At 44.6% G+C, this 22,287-nt stretch overlaps 1 protein-coding gene across 4 annotated transcripts in view; it reads left to right on the plus strand.

Moving 5' to 3' along the window:
* The window catches only part of SLC4A8 (solute carrier family 4 member 8), an 84,961-nt gene that overhangs the window by 44,990 nt on the left and 17,684 nt on the right, over positions 1-22,287 (plus strand). For all 4 annotated transcript variants that reach the window (XM_032492816.1, XM_032492815.1, XM_014565797.2 and 1 more), the window contains exons 6-18: positions 256-444; positions 1,574-1,665; positions 2,723-2,880; positions 3,811-3,898; positions 4,845-4,991; positions 5,832-5,932; positions 11,439-11,613; positions 12,209-12,342; positions 13,068-13,313; positions 16,018-16,123; positions 16,728-16,889; positions 19,162-19,275; positions 21,616-21,777. In XM_032492816.1, coding sequence (XP_032348707.1) covers positions 256-444; positions 1,574-1,665; positions 2,723-2,880; positions 3,811-3,898; positions 4,845-4,991; positions 5,832-5,932; positions 11,439-11,613; positions 12,209-12,342; positions 13,068-13,313; positions 16,018-16,123; positions 16,728-16,889; positions 19,162-19,275; positions 21,616-21,777 — 1,874 coding nt within the window. The remainder of the gene's footprint in view (positions 1-255; positions 445-1,573; positions 1,666-2,722; positions 2,881-3,810; positions 3,899-4,844; positions 4,992-5,831; positions 5,933-11,438; positions 11,614-12,208; positions 12,343-13,067; positions 13,314-16,017; positions 16,124-16,727; positions 16,890-19,161; positions 19,276-21,615; positions 21,778-22,287) is intronic.

Raw genomic sequence — 22,287 nt, forward strand, 5'->3', positions numbered from 1 at the left:
TCCTGGCATATCTTAAGTGCTCAATAGTTTCTATTTCTAATAATAATGATTTTTCACATGAATAAAATCTAACATGTCACAGCTGCTGTCATCAAATAGCTCTTTGAGGCGCTGAAGCAGGAATTGTACTTCAGTGACCCTGGTAGAACTGCTTCCCCCTACTCCTTGCCCCTTACCCCTCACCCCACCTGACCTTGGCCTCTTTGGGTTCACTGATCATCAGTGTGAGTGTTCATGTTAGCACCTGCTTTCCAGACCTGATCCTGGACCAGCAAGAACTATTCAGTGACCTGAATGACAGCATGAGGGTTAAAGTACGAGAAGCCCTTCTCAAAAAGCACCATCATCAGAATGAAAAGAAGAGAAATAACCTCATCCCCATTGTCCGTTCCTTTGCTGAAGTGGGCAAGAAGCAGTCTGATCCACATTTAATGGATAAACATGGTAAGACTATTAGGAGTCGGGGCTTTCTCTTTTTATTAATAAGACATTTGGGAACTAGTTAGTGATGGTAAGTTACTAGAGGGTAGGAGCTTTATTTCTCTAATATGCTTTCATACTCACTTAGATACAGTCCTTTCAGGTGTTTGGCAAAATGGGTGGCAAGACTGGTGACCATCTATCTCTTGTGGCATTAGGAATACGTACCTCAGATCTCAGTGGACCCCAGGGGAGAGGTTTGTGCCCCCCAAATGGCCTCAGAACTGATGTGGCTTTGGGAGATGGCCATATTGGGGGATAATTTGGGGCCAGAGAAGGTTAACTGGAGCTTTTTTTTTTTTTTAACAGACGTACTGGAGATTGAACGCAGGACCTTACACATGCTAAGCATGTGCTCTACCACTGCACTGCTATCCATAACCCACCTGGAGCTTTTTAGGAGTAAACAAATGTCTTGGATTAGGGAGGCAAAATGCAGTAGTCTAGACTCCTGGGCCAGACTTCTAGGCTTGAGATTCTAGCTCCACCTGTAGCAAAGAACGTGACCTTGGGCGACCTCCTAAACACCTTTAAGTCCTACTTTCTCTGTAAAATAAGGATAATAATAAGATCTGCTCTGTCAGTTTATTGTGAGGCTTCATTTAGTTAATCCATGTCAAGGTCTTTGCCGGGTGCATAGTAAATTGTAAACATTTGGTGAATTTCAGATGCTGGTTGGTTTCCTTTCCTGTGGCTGGGAGGAGCCTAATCTACACTGGGCTCCTTGTCCCCGCACTCACTGACCCACAGTGCACAGGGAGCAGGCCTGGGAATCCATGTATTTGAAAAGTTCTCCATAGACGTTTCTGATGTGCCCTTCTGATTAAGGATTACTGCCCCAGTAGAGGAAGAAAAGAGGATCACCACTGGTTCAGGAAGAGGGTGCAGGAGTAGTGAGACCTCTGTTCCTTTGTCACTAACTAGTAGGTAAGGAGCTAGCTAGCTGTGTGTGGGGCCGAGCTTCCTAGTCCTCTTCACATCTTCTCCATGTGGAATCTGCACGAGATGATTGTCGCCAACCGATGACGGGTGGGCTGCTTCAAAGCAGGAAAAGGGCGGACTCAGAGAATTCTGTTTGATTTTCTCCAAATAGGTCAAACTGTGTCTCCTCAGTCCATTCCAACTACAAATCTAGAAGTGAAAAATGGTGTGAATTGTGAACACAGTCCTGTGGATTTAAGCAAGGTGAGCAGACATAGGTGTCTGTCTCATGGAACCCAGGGTCTAGTTGCTGGAAGCTGGGTAAACTTTGGTATCTCAACACCCCTTCTCCAGAACCAGGGCCCCTTCTGCAGAGAAGGAGGCCCATCTGCTCATGTCTTCCTTCTCCAGCCCAGATGACACCGACTGGCCACTGATAATTCTCCCTGACGCACACCTCCTGGTTTTTCAGGATTACTTTTTGGTACCCACTCTCCAGCAGCTCCTTCTTACCTCCAAGGCTTTTGCCAAAACCATATTTTTGCTACAGTCTCCTAAAACTACTTTGTGGCTGGAACTCTTCTTGGGGACTGTGACTTTGGTGTCCGGGGCCTCTTGCAGGAGCAGGGCCTCCCTGCAGCTTTGAGTTCAAGCCCTGATCTCCCTGTTGCCAGCCTTCCCTTACTCTGCTCTCTCCCTGACACTGTCTTTCCAAAACACGGAGAGTGTCGTGTCACTTCTCAGCCCATGAGGCTCCCTGAAACCCCAGACAAAGCATGTCAGTATTTAAAAATGGAAATAATTTGACTCAGAGCTTCAAAAACATGATGTAATGGAATTCTTTGAGGAAGCATGATGTAATGGAATTCAAATCAGAGACCCTGGATTTAAATTCTCTCTCTTAGAAGCTCTGTCTTCTTGGGCAAGTCAACTTTACCTCTCTGGGTCTCAGTAGCTTCTTTTTGATTTTGCTATTTTATTATTTTAAATGTTAATTTTATTTATTTATTTATTTATTTATTTATGTATGTATTTATTTATTTATTTAAGGAGGTACTAGGGATTGAACCCAGGACCCTGTACATGCTAAGCACATGTTCTACGAACTGAGCTATGCCCCCTCCCCTATACTTCTTTTTTTTTTAAAAAAAAATGGGGCAAATGCGACCTACGTTGTCCACATCACAGAGTTATTGTAAGGATCAGGTGAAATAGTGCAAGAAGTGTATGTTAAGTGATTACATGTCATATGAATATAAGGTCTGAGGAGGGTGATGGATGTGTGAAGTGACAGCTCCCAAGTTGTCTTTTGGATTTTCAGGTGGACCTTCACTTTATGAAAAAAATCCCCACTGGGGCAGAGGCCTCGAATGTCCTGGTTGGAGAGGTGGACACGCTGGACCGCCCCATTGTTGCCTTTGTGAGGCTGACTCCGGCCGTCCTTCTCTCAGGCCTGACGGAAGTGCCCATCCCAACAAGGTAAAGACCAGGACCGCAAAGCTCAGTGCGTTCCGTCCAATGTACATGTTTGTGTGAACTCTGGAAAAGAAACCAGCTCATGCCAAAATTTAGAATTAATTAATTTGGGGAATGCTGTTTAAAACTCAGCAGAGATCTCAGGAAACTGGGGTATATTTGATTAACCTCTGGGTGGAAGAGTTGTAAGACTTTGAAGCCTATGACTGCACAGTTCCTGTGGCCTTGGAACTGGAGAACCAAAGAGTGTTCAAAGGGCATAGCGAGGGCCCCTCACTTTTTATGATGGGAAGCCTGACTCACTCCTTGAGTTCTGCAGAGCCATAGCTCAGGGCGACATCTCTGAGCAGAGCTATTGATGTCTCTTTCCACAGTTCTGGCAGGATTTGTATGGTTTGCAAGTATGTCCACATTTGTTCAAAAGGCTATTCATGCACTCTGAAGGTGATGCGTCAGGTGATTCAGAGCCCCGTTAATTATAGAGTATTCAGATGTCTGGGACATGGTTTAGACTCCTCCACAGGGCTTGATCATTTCGACTTCCTTATCCCTCTCCTCTCCCTATCATTTTCTTATTAGAGAAATGAATGAAATTCAGATAACCTTGAATTTGCCCTACAATGCCATGTTTTGAAAAAGTGTCCTTTCTATAGCAAGGAATTGTGTCTATGGCAACCCTGAGAATTATAAGCACGCTATTGAATGGAGTCATACAAATAGCATCCAATGTCTGTAGTAGAGCTGTTAAGTCAAGGCTACTCATTAAGTCAAGGCTACTATTATGGCTCCATCATTAGTCTGTCTCCTTTTACTGAAAGTAATGTGATGATTTCTGTTTGATAAGAGAGAGAAATGTTCCGCTGTTTAGGGAGGAGCCAGATGCTACTTCTTTATGTTTACTTACATAATTTCATCCTCTGTGTGTGTTGCCAGATTTTTGTTTATCCTGTTGGGTCCGGTAGGGAAAGGTCAGCAGTACCATGAGATTGGCAGATCCATGGCCACCATCATGACAGATGAGGTATGCATCACTTCCGCTTTCCATACATTCATCTCATAAATATTTACTCTGTGCCAGGCAGTGTGCTAGTTGTTGGGGGTAAAATAATTGCAGTATCTGCTGGGAGGCACTTCAGGTCACTTCTCTGACTGTCTATTGTGGGAGGACCAAGCCCTCTGGGGGATTTTTCTTCCTCTGTCATCTCTCCCTTTTTGAATCATCAAGGATGCAGAGAATTGTTTTTCTGAGAAACTTGTTGTTGCCAAGTAGGTTACCTAGAAAGAAAGATATTAAGGCTGACTTGACTTTCTGGAGAAGATGGTTAGTTAAATGCATCCAAGCTATTTACATAAAGAAACCTCATTCCCATTTCATGTAAATGAGACTAGTTAGCATAAGGGTCAGGGGGCTGCTCTTGGGTGCTGTAATATGAATGTACCAGTGTGACTAGACACTAGTCTGCCATGGTCCTGATCACGCTGCTGCATCCCCTGGTGAGAACTGTGATGCTCAGGTAAGTTGCAAGCAGAGCTTTCAAGGCATATGTCTTAGCAGGCAGAGGGAGATAAGGCTGTGTTTTATCAGCTCTCTGATTGGGAGGCTTATTTCATGGAAGACCTTCTTTAGTAATTCCATCCAATTTTCCCAATCATTATGATCAGGAAAAATTTCCCATGCATCTTGGCTTTTGTTGCATTCTTTGAGGAGGTAACAGAATTATAAAGCTTTAGAGTCATGTCTTTTCTCTTCCTTTACTAATGGACATAGATTTAATTTTTTTGACTTATCTTCAGGTTTCTTTCTTTATCCCTTTATCCATGTACTAGTCTAAGTACTAAAGTTATCCACATTTCAGATCCCCGAGACAGAGGTGAAAATCTGTTTTATCCATTCTTCACCATATCCATTGGTGCTTGTTTTAATTAAAGTGACTTTCAGCTTTCCTGAGGGTTTTTCCTCTCTGTAGATTTTTCATGATGTGGCATACAAGGCAAAAGAGCGAGACGACCTGCTGGCAGGGATTGATGAGTTCCTAGACCAGGTGACGGTGCTGCCTCCAGGGGAGTGGGACCCATCCATTAGGATTGAGCCACCCAAAAACGTCCCTTCCCAGGTAATGTATGCACATGAGCTGGTGGTGGCTTAGTGTCACTTACTGAGTGCCCACCATGGACAAAGCAAAGACCATGGGTGTGTGCTAAATAAATTGACATGGTTCTGTTTCAGGGCACCTAATGTCAGAACAGTAATAAAATATGAATATGCAGTAACATAGATTGGTTTAGGTGTCATGGGATCAGTTAGGATTACCCTGGGATTTTAATGTTAAGCCAACTTTTGAAGGGTTGATGGGGAATGGCAGAGAGAAGAGAGGAGAATATTTCCTGAGAATATACCATTGAATGAAAAGAGCAAATTGTATAGAGAGAGCATAGAGTTCCCCACACTTTTTTCAAGAGGCTAAAGATGGAACTGCCACTGTGCACCATTACTAGGTCAGGTGCTTTATGTATGCTAACTCAGTCTTCCCGGCAACATCTCCAAACAGGTATTGTTATCCTTGGTTTTACAAATGAGGACTAAGAAAACTGTCTCCAAGGTTTTAAGGTAAAGATTATAGAGAGGCAGATTTGAAACTTGAATTCAGGTCATATTTTGTGCCAAAGCCTTCACTTTTCTGTTTTTGGGCAAGGCAGAGTTAGGAGTCAGGTACTAGTGGAGGGAGGAGAAATTGTGTGTGTGTGTGTGTGTGTGTGTGTGTGTGTGTGTGTGTATGTTTGAGTTTCAGGAAAGTCAATAAACTGCCCCAAATCAGTGAATGCATTTGAAAGCTACAATAAATACCTGGGTGTTTGGGGGCTGCTTTTGGATTTTCTCATCACCACTACCCCTGTTAGCAGGAAGGACAACATAGATGGCTGACTTTACTAATTTTGTGGTCCTCTGTTAAAAGGAGAAAAGGAAAATGCCTGGAGTCCCAAATGGAAATGTTTGCCATATCGAACCGGAAGCACATGGGGGCCACAGCGGACCAGAGCTTCAGCGCACTGGGCGGTGAGTGCTGGGATGTTTCACATCCAATACTGCTTACTGGGCAGAAATTGTATAAAAGAATGAGTCATTTTCTTTGCTTTCAGTCTTCTTCTCTACATTATCTTTACTGGCTGGGAGTGACTTTTCAAATGGAACCACTGACTAGAAGTATTACGATTATGTCAAATATTGCATTCATTTGTTCAAGTTTCTTAAACCACCTACCATGTTCTTTCTCACCTCCCATCCTTCCCACACATTGTTCCTTCTGATTTGAACACTCGTCCCCTTCCTCATCTCTTGGCTAACTACTCCTTTTCCTTTGTCTCAGCTTCCTTTGGCAAGCCTTCCAGGACTCTCTCTAGAAGAGTTCAGGTGTTCCTGCTATGTGGTGTCACAGCTTTGAGCCTCTGTCCCCTGCCGCCTGCCACCCCCAGCCCCCTGTTGTAGCCCTGATCATACTTTATTATTTCTTGCTTTGTTATCTTTCCTGCCAGAATGTTTGCTGCATAAGGGCAGGGACCCCATTAAATTCCTAGCACCCAGTGCCCTGCACAGAGTAGGCACTCAATATCTGATGAATGAATGAATGAGTGGATGAGTACTTTTAGAATGATGCCTTTTCTGTAGCATGAATGGACAAGGCATGGATAAATATAGAATGGTTATTTTCAGTTAAGAAACCCCTTGGGGTAGGAAAACAGGTACTATTTTAGGTGTGTGTCTCAGAATAGGCAATCTACTTTTCAGGGCCAAGATTTTATGGACAGATGTCCCAGGAGGTGATTCTCTATGGCAGGTAAGGAAAGCAGTCCCCAGACTAGGAGGCCTCACGTTCTAGGTAGGAAGGTGGTAAAAAAAAACAAAAAGGGTAGTATTTTGGGTTGGAGTGGCATCCAGAGGTGTCCCCCAGATCATGGGAGAAGGTTGAGACAGTGGCTCTGGCTCTGTAAGTTGTGCTTGTGTCTAAGAAGGATCTTTTGAATGGAAGTTCTCAGGACAGGACTCAGATGATGGAAAGGACGTTTTAATGTTCTCTACTCTATTGCTTTCACCTTATTTTTCCCTCCTTGCTTGAAATTGTTTTTCTTATTTCTCTACACAATGGAAACTCAGGGTTTTTTGCTTGTTTGTTTGTTTGTTTTTTGAAATGTGGAGAGAGATTTATTTTTCCACTTTTGGAAATTCAGGGAGAGGTATCGGAGAGGAGACTGAGAAGCAGGAGAGAATGGCACTTAACTAGCAGTGTCCTGATGGGGAGAATGTTTCCTGCTTGGAGAAAAGTATTAGAGGGTGGGGAAAGATAAGGAGGCTGTGGGGAGGGATCCCTGGAGCAGAGGAAGACCCCTTTGATGGAAGGTGTCACTGAAAAGAAGGAGCAACCTCCAAGAGTAAGTTTCACATTTTCTTGAAAGTTGGAATAGGTTTGAACTGGGTAGGGAGGCCTGGTACTGAGAAGCAGTTCAAAGGAAGCATCTGTCTTTAGAATAGTTTCCAGGATTGAGGCTGTCTGAGAGGAGGTGGTATTTTTTAAGGGGAAGGGTCTTGGATATGGGTTTGATAGAATTTTAGAGTTATGATTTATCCTTTTGAATATAATGGGTACCATACCTCAGGACTTAAGAGTTTGAAAGTAGTAGAAATGAGGCCAGTAGGTTTTTTCCAAACACATAATCCATGCAGAGGTGAGATTTCATCTTTCTTTTGGTGTGAAAAAGAGGAGAATAAACTTGGGTCCTAGGCCTTTTGAAGTGAGGGGGGGTGCTTATAATCAATTCCACATGGGGGTTTGGGACCCCATTAATTTAGATCTTCTCTTGGAAATGGTACCTAATATCCCAAAAGAAAATCCCAGATAGCCAGGACCATGACACACTTAATTGCCAACCCCAAGTACCTTTACTCACAAATTCAAATGGGGTTTGAGGAAGTTCTCCTGTAATGTTGTATGAGGAACTCCTGGAATTGACACAGCTGAAAGGAAGGGTCATCTGGACTTAGAGCCTCATTCTGCTTAGTGTGTGAGATGTGGCCTCTTCCTGAGCTCCAGAAGTTTTCCTCAGAGCCCTTAGTAAAAGACCTCAAGACACATGACCTTCCTCCCCTTGTGTCACCTTTTAGGCCAGGTGATCTAATGCCCATATCAGGGATCATAGTTCATGCCAACTCTGGCCCTTTTCCCAATCTCAAATTATGTAGGGTGAACATGAACCTTGCCCTGCAGATGGACATTCTAGAATTTCCTGGACCTTCCTGGACCGCACAGACTAAAACTACATTAGCCTGGGTGTTATAATTCTTCATACCTTCAGCTGTGTCTCTTTGAGATAGCACACCACCTGGGGATGTTATCACCGTTGGATGGAGAGGTATTTAAGATACAGTAATGTAGGCTCTAAGAAGGTGGGAAAGGAGACAAAGTTGAAAACAGTCTGCGTTCTGTATTATCTGACCCCCAAGCCAGGGCTGGGACAGTGTCTTGGGCCTTCCTAATGCAGATGTAGGCAGTGGTACCGATGAATTCCCATACGGAACCAAGAGGAAAGTCTGGCCAGAAGCTTCACAGCAGAGAGGATACTCTGGAAAGGGGTTTTCCAAGGTAGACCTGTGGACCTCACTGGGGATGCCACTTTGGGGAAGGGTTAATGAAGGAAAGAATCAGGAGCTGCTATCTCGATGGTCCCCTCCCTCCCCGACACTTCAAACAGGTTTCTTCCAAAGCACAGCAGACAAATGGATGGCTGGCCCGTCCCTAAAGCCCTCCTGAGAGGGCTTCCTAAGTCAGTGCTCCAGAGCCTAGTGAGTCTCTATGCGGGTAAGTCCTTTCTTGCATCAGGCTTAAATTCATATCCCTGTGTGCCTCCCCCCAGACTTGAATATCAAGAGTAGTGTTGAAGGGGAAGGAAGTCTGAAATGTGGAGAGAAGCATCCATGTCTGATTACTGTCTGTGCTAGATGTGCAGTTACAGTCTGCATGAGAGAGGGATGAGGCTGACTCCATAAACAGTATTTGCAAATCATTTTATTAATTTATAGTTATACCACTGATAAGAGCCTCAGATCTTTTCTCTCCCCTTTCAATCACTGCTAGGCAGACAGATGTCCTCCCTTTCTCTGGCTTCTCATAAATCCATTTCATATAAATCTTTTGCCTGTTACTCACAGATACTCCTCCCTGAAGGCACCTCCCGCATCCAGGAGGACCAATTATGGCAGCAGCATACAGAGAGGCTCATTATTGCAAAAGGTTACTCTCCCGGAATAACACCCTTCAGAGTAAGGTCATTGGTGATTGGGAAGCAGTAGTCACATGGTACTAAAGATGCTGTGTTGGCTAAGGACCCAGAAACACTTGAATCTTGCCCCAGACTAATCGCGGCTGCCCACAACGTCCTTGAGGGGCTATCTACCCAGAGGAGAAAGCAAGGCCAAGTGACACTTTATTCCCAACTGTAGCCTTGGTCCCAAACCCTGAGGCAGAACTCTTGTGCTCTTGCGGATAGCTCCTTACCTCAGCTGGATTGGCCAGACAGGCTCTAACCAAAGCGGGTCTCAAGGCTGGCTCTGCCTCTCTCCCCTAATCCCAGACCCAGGTTGTGATGTTACTGCTGTAAGTTGAGAAAGGGTGAATCCCAACTATGCCCACTGAACCAGAGGAAAATAGCAGGTGGGTAAGATAGATCCTGTCTGCCCACGCCGGCCTGCCCACCATTGTACCTGGCTGGATGGTAGGGAGAGCTTTCGAATGGTGGGAGAGAGCTGGCTGGGCCTTCCTCCCTGGCATCCGGGTCCCAGGCCCCGTGGGGCACCTCTAGGCTCCTGGGCAAAGAGAAGGGAAGAGCTAGCCAAGCCTCCTTTCATGAGAGAGTAGCTTGGGTTTTTGTTTTGGCTTTTTATTATAGAAAATTTCAAACATACCAACAAGAAGAGAGGAGAGTAATAAACCTCTCCTATCAAAACTTTGCCAATCTTGTTTCATCCTTTTCTCCCCAACTTAAATTGTTTTGTTTTTATGTTTTCTAGATTATTTTAAGCCAAATCACCAGTATCATGTCATTTCACCTGTGACTACTTCAGCAAGTATCTCTTCAATAAGGACATTAAAAAAATCATGCTATTAAGAAATCTAACAAAATTAACAGTAATTCTTTTAAATTGTCTCATGCTCAGTCCATATTCAAGCTTTTTTGATTGTCTTAACAACATCTTTTTAGAGTTCATTTTTTGGCATAGGATCCAGTGGAGGTTTGCATTTAGTTATTCTGTTTCCATTCTATAACAGCTCGCTCTCCTTTTTTCCCTATGCCATTCATTTGTAGAAGAAACACAGTAATTTGTCCTGTGGAATGCTGAGTGGTTATTTTTGTTACTCACCTGTCAACTTTTACCCTGGTGTGGTGACTCCACTTTTAGGAAAGTACCCCTGCCTGGGCACACTCCTCCTCCTGGTGTCGGACATCTTGCTCTTGGTCTGTGTCATGCTTGGGAAGTGGAGAGGGGTCCTGAAGTCCTGCCACCAAGTCCTGTTGATTCTGCCTCCTGATGAGCCCTTGAGTGTACATACTTCTCTTCTTTCCAACCCACTGCCTCCAGTCTTGCCCCACATTCCATCATGACACCCCTGCCAGAGTGATCCTCCCAGAATGCCTGCTCAATTATGCCGCTTCCCTGTTTACAGTCCTTCAGTACTTGACTTGCCACTCGGATAAAGTTCCAATTCCTTAAAACAGTTTAGACAACCCTTTGCGACTCAGCTTTTCCAGCATCTCCAGCCTTGTCTTGTCACACTGTCTTATCCAGCCATAACTCTCAGCACCTCGAACCCTCCATGCGCTCTCACCTCTAGGTGTCATCCACGCCAGCTCCTTGGCCTCATCTGGCTAACTCCTGGTCCATTCTCAAGTCCCCGCTGACACGCCCCTCCCTGTTCTCTGCTGCCATGGCGCCCTCACAACACTGCCTGTCTCCTGCACGAGACTGTTGGTCCCAGAGAAGGGCTGTGTTTGTCTTGCTACTGCTGCATCTGCAGTACCTGGCACAGGGCCTGGCACGGAGTATCTGCTACTACTTGTCAACTGCATGAGTGAATAACTTTACTAATTTCTCAAGAGGAAGGTGGGTAGTTGTTCAGAGTAGGAAAGTGCATGTGATAGGGGCTTTTTATCTAGAAAGCATATAATAAAACTAACCATTTTACTACCTTGATGGTTTTGTACATTTCCTTCTAACGTTAAACTCAGAATTTGAAGTTTGAAGCCAATCCTTAGTTTCATGTTAAATTTTGGGAACTTTTTATTGAATGATTAATATGCACACCCAAATTAATCATTTTTTGCTTGGGATAATCATTCAAATTCATGCCCTTGGCTGCAAATGGCCCCAGACAGATCTCTTGTTCTGGGGTCAAATTGAAGCCAAAGTATTACCTCAACACAGAGCACATTTGAGGTGCTTTCAGATGTGTGCCGTTCACATGCTTTCATGGGAGAGGTACTGTGCTAGAGGCCTGTCTGCCTTGTTTCCGCAGGCTCTTTGGGGGCTTGGTGCTGGACATCAAGCGGAAGGCCCCCTGGTACTGGAGCGACTACCGGGATGCACTTAGCTTACAGTGTTTGGCCTCCTTTCTGTTCCTGTACTGTGCCTGCATGTCACCTGTCATCACCTTTGGGGGATTGCTCGGAGAAGCCACCGAGGGGCGCATAGTAAGAAATTTTAACCACTTCTAATGGTCCAAAATGAGAGTAAAAATATGATGGTGGCAGCCGAATCCAGTGGGGGGAAATTCCTTGGGTGAGGCCTAAGGAGATTGGATTCTTTCTACTGAATTACTGTGGTCTTCTGACTTCAGAACAGCCAGCAACACAGCTCTCCCTTTAGAATAGATCCTCTTCTGCTTGACTACCAATTTCAGTAGTTGATTGCCCAGTTGCATTGCCTGTTGCTCCAAGGATGAAAAATGGTATATCAATGTCATTTGAAAATAAGACTTCAGGTGACTCTGTATGACAGCTCGTAGTGTGAATGTGCTTTCTGTGTATATTTACAAACACGGAATTGAGTCATGCAGAACGGGACTTAGTTAAAGAATCATATGTGGATGGATTTGGGCACCTGAATTACCAAAGCAGTATCCGTTTACAAGAGTATTAGACTGTGTACACACCACTCTTGCTAAGATAAAATACAAACAAATGACTTGTCGGGCACACAGGAGAGCTGAGTTGGGAATGTATATAAGCTTGCATCACTCACTGCAGATGAGCTATGGACTCAGTGATTATTTTTTTCCCCTCTCAGAGTGCAATTGAGTCCTTGTTTGGAGCCTCCATGACGGGGATTGCCTATTCCTTGTTTGCTGGACAGGCTCTCACCATCCTGGGAAGTACTGGGCCAGTGCTTGTGTTTGAAAAGATTTTGTTCAAATTCTGCAAGTAAGACATTTGGCTTTCTGAAAGCTCTTAACTGGATGTGTTATTGTGCTGTTAGGGTTGACTGCCAGGGTCCTAGACGAGTGTATAAACAGGCCAATATCATCCTGGACTCAAAAAACCAGAAGGAAGAACATCGTTTGGTACGTCCTACTCCTGGATAGGACCATGTCTAAAGTAGCAGATCTCCTAGCCACAAAGAGCTTTGTTACTGTCCCTCAGACACTATTGAAGTCTTGACTTTTTATCTTTATGAAAACTTTCCCTAATGAATCCAAACTCTTCCATTTCCATTTCAAGTCAGTTTTTAACTTGGCCTCATACTCCCCCTTCACATTCTGATTATTAGTGGTGGGAGTCAACAATGCCCTCATTTCCCTCCTTTTCCTATAAAATCTTTATTTCATTTTGTGTTAGAAGTAGGAGCGCGTGGAAGAAGGGCCACTCTTTTGTCCTAACTGTGAGAATAGAATCTTAATCACGTGGGGCAGTGATGGCAGAAGCGTGTGTGGGACAGCCCTCACCTTCTCCACTTCCTGTGTCCTTGCTGTGGCCAATACCACCAACAAAGCAACTCACAGCTGTCCCAGGACAGCATTTAGGAGTGAAGTGCAGTCAGAATTAGGGACAAACTGGGTTGCACTACTGGAATGGATAATATGAGATGAATTGACCATGTTTCTGACCCATCCGTCCGTGAGTTTTGATGTAGCCTGGTCTTGTTTCAGAGACTATGCTCTTTCGTACCTCTCCCTGCGAGCATGTATCGGACTGTGGACCGCCTTCCTGTGTATTGTCCTTGTGGCAACCGACGCCAGTTCCCTCGTCTGTTACATTACCCGCTTCACTGAAGAAGCATTTGCCTCCCTGATCTGCATTATTTTCATTTATGAAGCAATAGAAAAGCTGATTCACCTGGCGGAGACCTACCCCATCCACATGCACAGCCAGCTGGACCGCCTTAGCCTCTATTAGTAAGTATGCTTTCTGCTTATTTATTATTTTTTTTAATAAATGAAAGGGCCTGAATATAATGGCTGGTGGAGGGTGCCAGGCAGTGCCTGTAGCATCTGTTAAGGAAGGGTCTAGGTGCTCTGGGAAACAGAGCTCAGACACGGTTGTGGAGACTTGAGGGGCTGCCAGAGGAGAACAATCAAAGTGATGATGGAGAGAATGGACTAAGAGCGAAACTCAGGGGGACTTGAGAAGTGCTTTCCAGAGTGTGTCTTTTGGGTCCAGGCATTGAGACAAAATTAGGCTGCAAATGTAGCAGGAAGAATTCAAGTTAGCTCTTGGCAAGAACTTTTTGCCAGGACTTGTGAGACCTTGGACCACATCAAGATTCTCTGTAAGTATGTATGGGCTACTCTTCGAAATCATTAGAGAGAGAATATTAAAAATTTCTTACAGACCCACAGTTCTCTTCCTCTGTATCCTAAAGATGTAGAAATCTACTTACTTACTTAGATTTCAACTCAGGAGATTGTGTTTTCTTCATGTGTTCAATATAGTTTGGACCAGATGGAAAAGAGACACAGTATTTGGCTGTGTTTTCAACCCTCTAGGAGAGTCTGGTCCTATAAACATTTCTTCTCTGAAATAGTGTTCTCTAAATTATGACTAAATAGTATTCTCCTCATCCTTTAGCGTCGTACATCAGGTTCCTTCCCTTCTGGCTGTACTGTTCTGATGTGGAAGATCTGGGTGTAAAGTGAACAATTTCAGCCTGGAACTAAGCAGAGAAAGCACACTGCGTAGAGGTGCCTGCCAACTAGCCCCAGACACACTTTTCCAGATTCTAGCTATCCATTCATTCACCTTTTAAAAAACCAGAACTTGTAAAAATTTTATTAGAATTTAAAAATTATTTTATTACAAAATAGCCACTAGGGAGTATAATCTTTGAAGCCTAGTGGGTTGTTGATTGGCATTGGAGTTCCGTATTCCCCACTGTCACTGGAGTAAGGTTCATTCTTTGACCTTTTTTTAAATTATACATTTAACAAATATTTGTTGAGCACCTGCTATGTGCCAGGCACTGTTTTAGGCTGTGGAAACATAGAGGCAAACATGACCAACAAAGGCTGTCTACCCTCATGAGGCTTATATCCTAGTGGGAGAAGACAGACAAAGGTGACTAGCTCTGGATTGAGTAGCCTTTGGATCTGGATACTATAATTCTTTGTTAATAAAGCTCAAGAAGGTATTTTTCGTAGTTGCATTCCACTGTTGGTTCATATGGAAGTGATATGAAGCTAGAACTCCCCAACTCTTTAAGTAATTTTATGTTAATATGTGTGGATTTTAAAAATAGACTTAAATTTTAAAGGGCAAGTTTTAGATTCAGAGCAAAATTGAACAGAAAGTACAGAGAGTTCCTGTATACCCCCTGCTTCCACATGCACAGCCTCCCCCACTAGCAACATCCCTCCCCAGAGCGGCATGTTTGTTGCAGTCAGTGACACATCGTTATTACCTGGTCCATACTTTACATTAGCGTTCACTCTCGGTATTGTACAGTCTGTGGGTTTTGATGAAGGTATAATGACACACCCACCATTATAGTATCAGACAGAATAGTTTAGCTGCCCTAAAAATCCTCTGTGCTCTGCCTGTTCATCCCTCCCCATCACCCCAACCCCTGGCAACCGCTGATCTTTTTACTGCATAGTTGTGCCTTTTCCACAGTGTCATATATTGTAATCATACAGTTCGTAGGCTTTTCAGATTGGCTTCATTCACTTTGTAATATGCACTTAAAGGTCTTCTATGTCTTTTCATGGCTTGATAGCTCATTTCTTTTTAGCGCTTAATTATAGTCAATTGTCTAGATGGTCTATGGTACATCCATTCACCTACTGAGGGACATCTGTGTTGCTTCCAAGTTTGGACTTGATTTTTTTTTTTTATCATAGGTTGCCCTCTTTTCATTTTGTTGATTTCCTCCTATCGTTATAACCTATTGAGATCTTTTTGTATTTTAATTCTGTCATGCAATATCCTTAGAAGGTATGCTCATTAAATTCAGAGATGAAACAAAGTTGGTAGGAATGGCTGTATCAGTTGAGTATTCTGGGAGGCAGGTCAGGTGTGATGCATGCTGGGACTGGGAAGCAACATGGCGGCCAGTGGTACAGGTCTGGTCTGGTCTGGTTTGGTTGCCAGATGAAGCCTGGGGAAGCCAGGAAATGGCGAAGGTAGTGGGATATTACCAGAAATAATGTAGCTTGCATCATAACTCCAGAAGACTCTGATTTTTAGAGCAAGAACGTGATGGGGATTTAAGGGGCAAAATATTTAGGCTTAGAGAAAGCTGTTGAGAGCTGAACAGGTTATCAAGTCCTCCGGCCATGCAGACTGTATTTCGTAGGAAGAGCTGAAGAGATAGAAACTAAGCAAGGAAACCACCTGGGCTCATGGTGGGCACATCAGATAACAAACTTGGTTGTTAGTACAATTTAACCCAAGGTCCACATGCTGATTTGAGCCAATTTTAGTAACGATTGAAAAATCAGAGTGTGGTTCGGTCTCAATGAGTAGGACCAACCTCAGGGATCTGAAGTGGGCCAAGGAGAAGTAACACGGGCTTTGACAGTGCCTTTGGCCCTGTCATTGCTAGAAGTATTTGACTGAATATTTGACTACTTCCCTCAGGAGTCTTGTTTTCTCTCCCCTCAGCTGCAGGTGTACTCTCCCAGAGAATCCAAACAACCACACCTTACAGTACTGGAAGGACCACAACATCGTGACAGCGGAAGTCCACTGGGCTAACCTGACTGTCAGTGTAAGCCTGGGCATTGCCAGGTGGCTTCCTGTTGTGACCACCAGGCTTAAGGGGACCTTCCAGGTGGAAGTGGGGTAGCCCTTCTGTATGCTCTGGCATTGACAGATATAAAGCTTTTTTTTTTTTTTTAAAGAAAACTATCCTTACTGATTTTTCTTTCCCCTTCAAAATTCTCTTGTATATAAAGGGAAAGGAAGGTTGGCTCCCTCTTCTCTCCCACGTGCACTCTGCCTGCACTGAGGATGGGGGGATTGAAATCAGGTAGGGAAGTGGGGCAGATTCAGGGTTTGTGGGGCTTCAAGAACATTCACGTTTGAAAATCCTCTGTAATAAAAGTCCTCTTTAATAAAAAGAATACAAATTGCTAGGGCCCTCCCAGAACCCTGTGTTTGCTCGGGACAGTTCTGGTTTCATTTACAAAAGAGTCTTAGGACCATAAGTAGTCACCCTACCTGCCCCACAACTGCATAGAGATCACGGTGATGCTGCTGGCAGCCTGCGCTCCCCAGCAACTGTGGGATGGGAGTGATGGTGGACTCAGGAGGCAGCAGCTGTTTACTCCCTTGTGCCTGCCTCTCCTCACCCAGAACGCTTGTTCCTCCAGGAGTGCCAGGAGATGCATGGGGAGTTCACGGGCTCTGCGTGCGGCCATCATGGACCCTATACTCCTGACGTGCTCTTTTGGTCCTGCATTCTCTTCTTCACCACCTTCATCCTCTCGAGCACCTTGAAGACGTTTAAGACAAGCCGCTATTTCCCAACCAGAGTAGGTAGCACGCTTTCGCACTTCTTTTGCATTAGACTTCTCCTATAACAGGACCCGTGCTTGGCTCCGGGCTGCCGGCTGAGCAGATCGGCAGGTGCAGAGCTCCAGATGTCCCGATGAGCCTCGCTGGGGCCTTCTCTCCTTCCTGTTCCCAGCAGCCTCTCTCACAGAAGTGCAGTGTGGAGTGAGGGGTTAATACTTGAAACTTTTTGATTGAAAACTATCAGGGGAGTTTAAGGCGATAGTAGTGTTGCTAACAGCGATTAAGTCTCATTTCCAGAATGCTGGGACATGGAGCATGCACTAGCTGGAGCTGGCTCCCGAAGATAGTAAATTGGGATTATTGCTTGGGACGTGCAGGGGAGCCCAGAATCTCCTCCCAGGCATAGCTCTTGTCATAGCTTATGAATCAGTGGTCCCGTTGACTGCCGTGGTCAAAACGCTCCTGACTCGGTTTGTGTGACGGTTTGAAGCCTCAGCCACCTGTCCCTGACGCAGATGGCACTGTTTGTCTTGTGACTGGTTTTGGCGGGGCAGAACCAGAGGCCAAGTGGAGAGTGTCTCGGAGGGCCTCAGGGGAAGGACCTCGAGTCAGGAGGAAATGGTGGGTTTTCTGTCTGTGAGGCTTCAGTCTGGCACATTTGCAGAGCGGGATGTGTGAATGGGTCGAGGGCTCAGTTGGTTAGACATTTTCTGTGCACATGTTCACAACGAAAACACATCCTTAGACATCAGTGAGCGAGCCTACATGGTGGTTAAGGGAGGCACTTATTAAATAAGCTCTGGGTCGTTTCTGGGCTGACAAATAGTTAACAAGCGGCAGTTGTGTACTGACTACTTGCCCGGGCCTGGGGTAGGTGCTACAGGGGCGGCAAAAGACGTTTAAAACCTGGTCTCTGCCATCAGATAGGAAGGGGAAACCTCTGAAACAACCAAGCCCATATGAGACAGGAGTAAATAGCTGGCTGCTGACCTGGGATGTAAGTGTCATAGGAGTTCAGGGGAGGACCCTGGGCCCCAGATGGTCAGAGTGGGCTTCATGGTGGGGCAGCTACATGTCCAGGGAATGTACATAACATTCGGAGGAGAGCTAACAAAACCAGGGGAGGGGAGCTGGAAACCTCAGGTTTCAAAGGAAAGTGAAGTCAGATTAAGGTGTTAGTGATGTTACGTGTGGCTAAGATATATTTGGCTCTGTCTCATTGCAAGTTCAGAATAAGGTGGGCCCTGGGCATTAGAGAGGCATCATATTTTGTTAAAACTATGCTAAACTATAAAGTGGGTTAGTCAGTCCTCTTAGAGGCAAATGGTGATAAGTGCTATGGAGAAAAATAGACTAGGAAAGGATTCCAGGACATGCCAGGATGGTGGGGGGTGACCAATTTTAAGTAGGAGCATCAGAGAAGATCCAGTGGGGAAAGTGACATTGAAGTGAATGTAAAGGAGGTGAGGGAGCTACCCAGCGGGTTACTTAGAGGAAAAGAAGGTGAGGCATTGGGACGAGCAAGTCCAAAGACCCTGGGGTGGGATCAAGTCTGGCAGGATTAAGAAACAACAGGGAGGTGGCTGGAGCAGAGTGAGTGAGTGCAGTGGGGGGAGCACTGGGAGCTGGGTCAGAGCGGTGATGATGCCAGTGTATGTGGGCCTACAGGCCAAGGAGGCCTCAGGTTTTTTTAACTCTGTGAAGTGAGGAGCCATTCAGGGTTTTGGTAGAGGACTGACATGAGCTGACTTGTGTTTTAAATGATCACTCCAGAAGCTTTAAATAAGAAGAGAGGTAAGGTTAGGAGTTTGCTGCAGTTACAAAGACAAAGGCTGCCGGTGCCTTTGATCTGGGTGGGAGCAGTGGGGGGCGGTGAGAAGGGCTCGGATTCTGGGCCTGAGCTGAAGGCAGATCCAGCAGGACTTGCAGATGGATTCGACGTTAGTTCAGAGAAAGAAGAGGAGTCAGTGCTGCTGCGAGGTTCTTGGCTGGCACAGCTGGACCTTGCTGGTCCCAGGACATCTTATTCCCAGTTCCCAGAACTATTACCTAAATGCTGAGCCTTCATGCTCTAAACAGAACTCTTCAGAGTTCAGAGTGGTTTCCGGTAGAATTTGTCAGAGGGTTCATTCGTCATAGCCACACTTTGGGGATGTTAAATATGCTTGTATTTATTGAATGATAAAATCAAAGCATTCTTCTGAGGATTTTTGAGCCTTTTACAAAGCCAGATTCTTTTCTGTTGTATTTAACCTTTTGAGACATGTCTCCAATCCCTTCTTGTGCCAGGTCCGCTCCATGGTGAGTGACTTTGCTGTTTTCCTCACTATCTTCACAATGGTGATTATCGACTTTTTGATTGGAGTCCCATCACCAAAGCTTCAAGTTCCCAGTGTATTCAAGGTAAACAGATCTCAGGGTACTTGGTGCCTTTACGTAGTTTCGTAGAGTCTGGTCCCGAGTTCATTGCAAAGGCCTTTCCTTATCCTGATCATGAATTTTGCAGTCCTCTAAATGTGAACCTTGCTCCTCACGCCTTACCGTTCAGAAAAGCAAACTCGTCAGACTTGGCTGAGTTCAAGTCAGAAGTCAGAGAACAGAAAACCTAATGTTGTTGAATGAATGAAAAGTATTACTTACTTTCATAAATGCCATTTATTGTTTTCAATATGTTAAAATTTAAAACAATAGAATGTGCGTATTTATATAAATACATACCAAGACTATGGAAATGTGGGTCCCTGGAACAGGTTTGATTGACAGCACTTTCGTGAAGCATCAGCTGTGTGAGGGTGTCAGGAAGGATGAAGAGGCTCTTGCTCCGCCCCTCAAGGATCTTGTCCTGTGGGGAAGTGAGTTGACCAAGGAGCCTCATCCACAGCCTAGGGTCCCTCTGCCAGAGTAGCTGTGACATCTTTTCAACCCTAATTCATTGTTTGTATAGCTCTCTATTATCTGTAATATTTATCCAAAAGCCTACACAAAAAGTGAAATGACCAAAGCATGGGCTCCAACTCTATTTCAGTTTGGGGGCACTAACTGAGTAAACTGAGGAGACAGACAAGCTGAGCTCAGTTCCATAGATCCCTACAGGGCGCAGAGGAGAGCAAACCTGGGCGTTCTCAGTGACCGGAGGAGAGTCAGGAAAGGAGAGGATGGGGGAGGCCGGGGCGGAGAAGGAAGATGGGAACGTCGGCCGTTCACTCGTAAATACCCTGCACCATCGGCCTTCGTCTTCCCTCTCTCCCTCTCTCTCCTTGAAGTAGGCCTGGTTAAAAATATCTTCTTCCATATTGCTTGAAAGTTTTTAATTTTATTTTGTTAAATTCACTGAAATGCCACCAGTCAGAAATTTATGGATTTAAAAACACCCTCTTTGAAAATATAATACCTCCAAGAATATATCATTCTCACCTTTGTGTGAAGGAATGCAATCAGCTTTTTCTTTTTACCTGCTTGAGGTCAACCCTGCAGGAGAAATGGATTTTGTGTAAAAATAAGTAATCTGGGAGCATTAAGCAGTCCTTGGAAAGGTTCCCTGATGGGTAGGCTTAAGATAGTCAGAAGGCACTGAATTTCTGCGACATCTGGGAAGAAGGCCTCTGGGAGGTGGGAGAGATGAGAAAGGAAATGGGAGAATGTCAAAGAAAATGTTGCTCATGGGCAGGCCTCGCTTTCAGGAAGCAGAGAAGAAATTTTCTTCTTTTTTCTCTTCTGTGCTACACCACGTGGCCCCCAGGTGACCAAGACCCAGTCTGAAGGCTAGTACTATTACTAGTGGGTTAATGTCGGTCAGGGTTTAGTAAGTTTTTGTGTTGACCTAACAATTTAACTACCACTTATTGTTATTGTTATGAAGGTAACATAGATTTTGTAAACTTTCAGTACTTAACCCATTTATACTTTGGGACTTGGTGACGTTACTGAAGAGTCTTTGACTCCTAGGGTCACAACCAATGGAACCAAATACTTTGGATGTAACAGTCTTTGCTTTGTTCATTGAGTTTTGGTAAATTTTGGGCCAATTTTTATCCCTGGCCTTTTATCCTCCATCACTACCTGCCAAACAAACTGCAATTTTCTTCCCCAGAGTACCTTGGGGATTTTTTGAGATCTCCTAGAGTTAGGTATGTTACAAACACCCAAATAAAGTTTATGAACAGTGGTCTTACAGGAGCATTTGAGAGGGTCCTGGATCACACTAGCCCCCAAGTTCAGCAGTCTTGGGCTCCTCTCTCAAGTCTCTAGTGCCTGGACCCCTGTTTCACTGCTGATGGGAGGAGGTCCTTGGACCAATTTCCTGAGAGTCCATGTAACTGGCTCTTCTTTGCTGTAGACATACATTATATGGCTTCTGGAGGGGAGCAGTGAGGAGCATAATCAGAGTTATTTACATTTGTCTTTGGAAGCCATTAAATTCTTTTTTGACAACAGATTTTGTTGTTAATTATATTCCATTTGGGCAAATGTTGAGATAAGGTTTGGAGAGTAGGGGAAGGAAGAGAAGGATTAAGGAATATTCCATAAGAATTTGATAATTGAGGACTGACTCTCTCAAAGGGGATTTAGAACAAGGTCATGGATTTTGTAAGAAATTGCTGTATTTCATGCTTTAAAAAAAAAAAGAATTCTCATTCAAGAATAAAAAGAAATGTGGTTATCATGATTCAGTTTGATCTGTTTTACCCTAATGACTATAGTTAACTTCAAATACAAAAATAAAGCCTTGTTTTTTCCCTTTAGCCAACGAGGGATGATCGAGGGTGGATTATTAGCCCCATTGGCCCCAATCCCTGGTGGACTGTGATAGCTGCAATTATCCCAGCTCTCCTCTGCACTATCTTAATATTCATGGACCAGCAGATCACAGCTGTCATCATTAACAGGAAGGAGCACAAGCTTAAGGTAACAAGAAGCTCTAACCTAGAAGGACTAATTTCATTTTTTTAAATTTTAGGATAAGCCCCTTTAGACCAGGAACTGTAGAACCTGGATAAAAGTAATCATGGAAGGAGCTCATTCAGGGTTTCTAGACATTTCTAATTCCTCCATTAATGACAAAGATTGGTTTGGAGATGAAACTAGGGTAGAACACGACAGTATGATGTGAAAAAGCTTAGACTCCATTACTCCCCTCCCAGTTCCGTGGGGGACGTTGCTGGGCAGAGCTCCTGGTGGTCCCTATAGAGCCACATGCTCTGGGTCATGCTTACCTTCCTGAGGTTCAGGTCAGGGCCTGGGCCACTGTTTTCTAGAGACAGGTCTTCTCCCCTTGATGTCCGTTACTGAGGTTTCCAGACTGAACCTTGAGCGCAAGGATCCTAGAAGGTAGGGTTGGTTCCAGTACATTTGTTAGTGAGAAGCTTCGTGCCTCATCTCTATTCCTTCCTTCCTTAGGGTAGGCAGCGTCCAAAT

Source organism: Camelus ferus, chromosome 12 (assembly GCF_009834535.1).
Source record: "Camelus ferus isolate YT-003-E chromosome 12, BCGSAC_Cfer_1.0, whole genome shotgun sequence".
NCBI lineage: Eukaryota > Metazoa > Chordata > Mammalia > Artiodactyla > Camelidae > Camelus > Camelus ferus.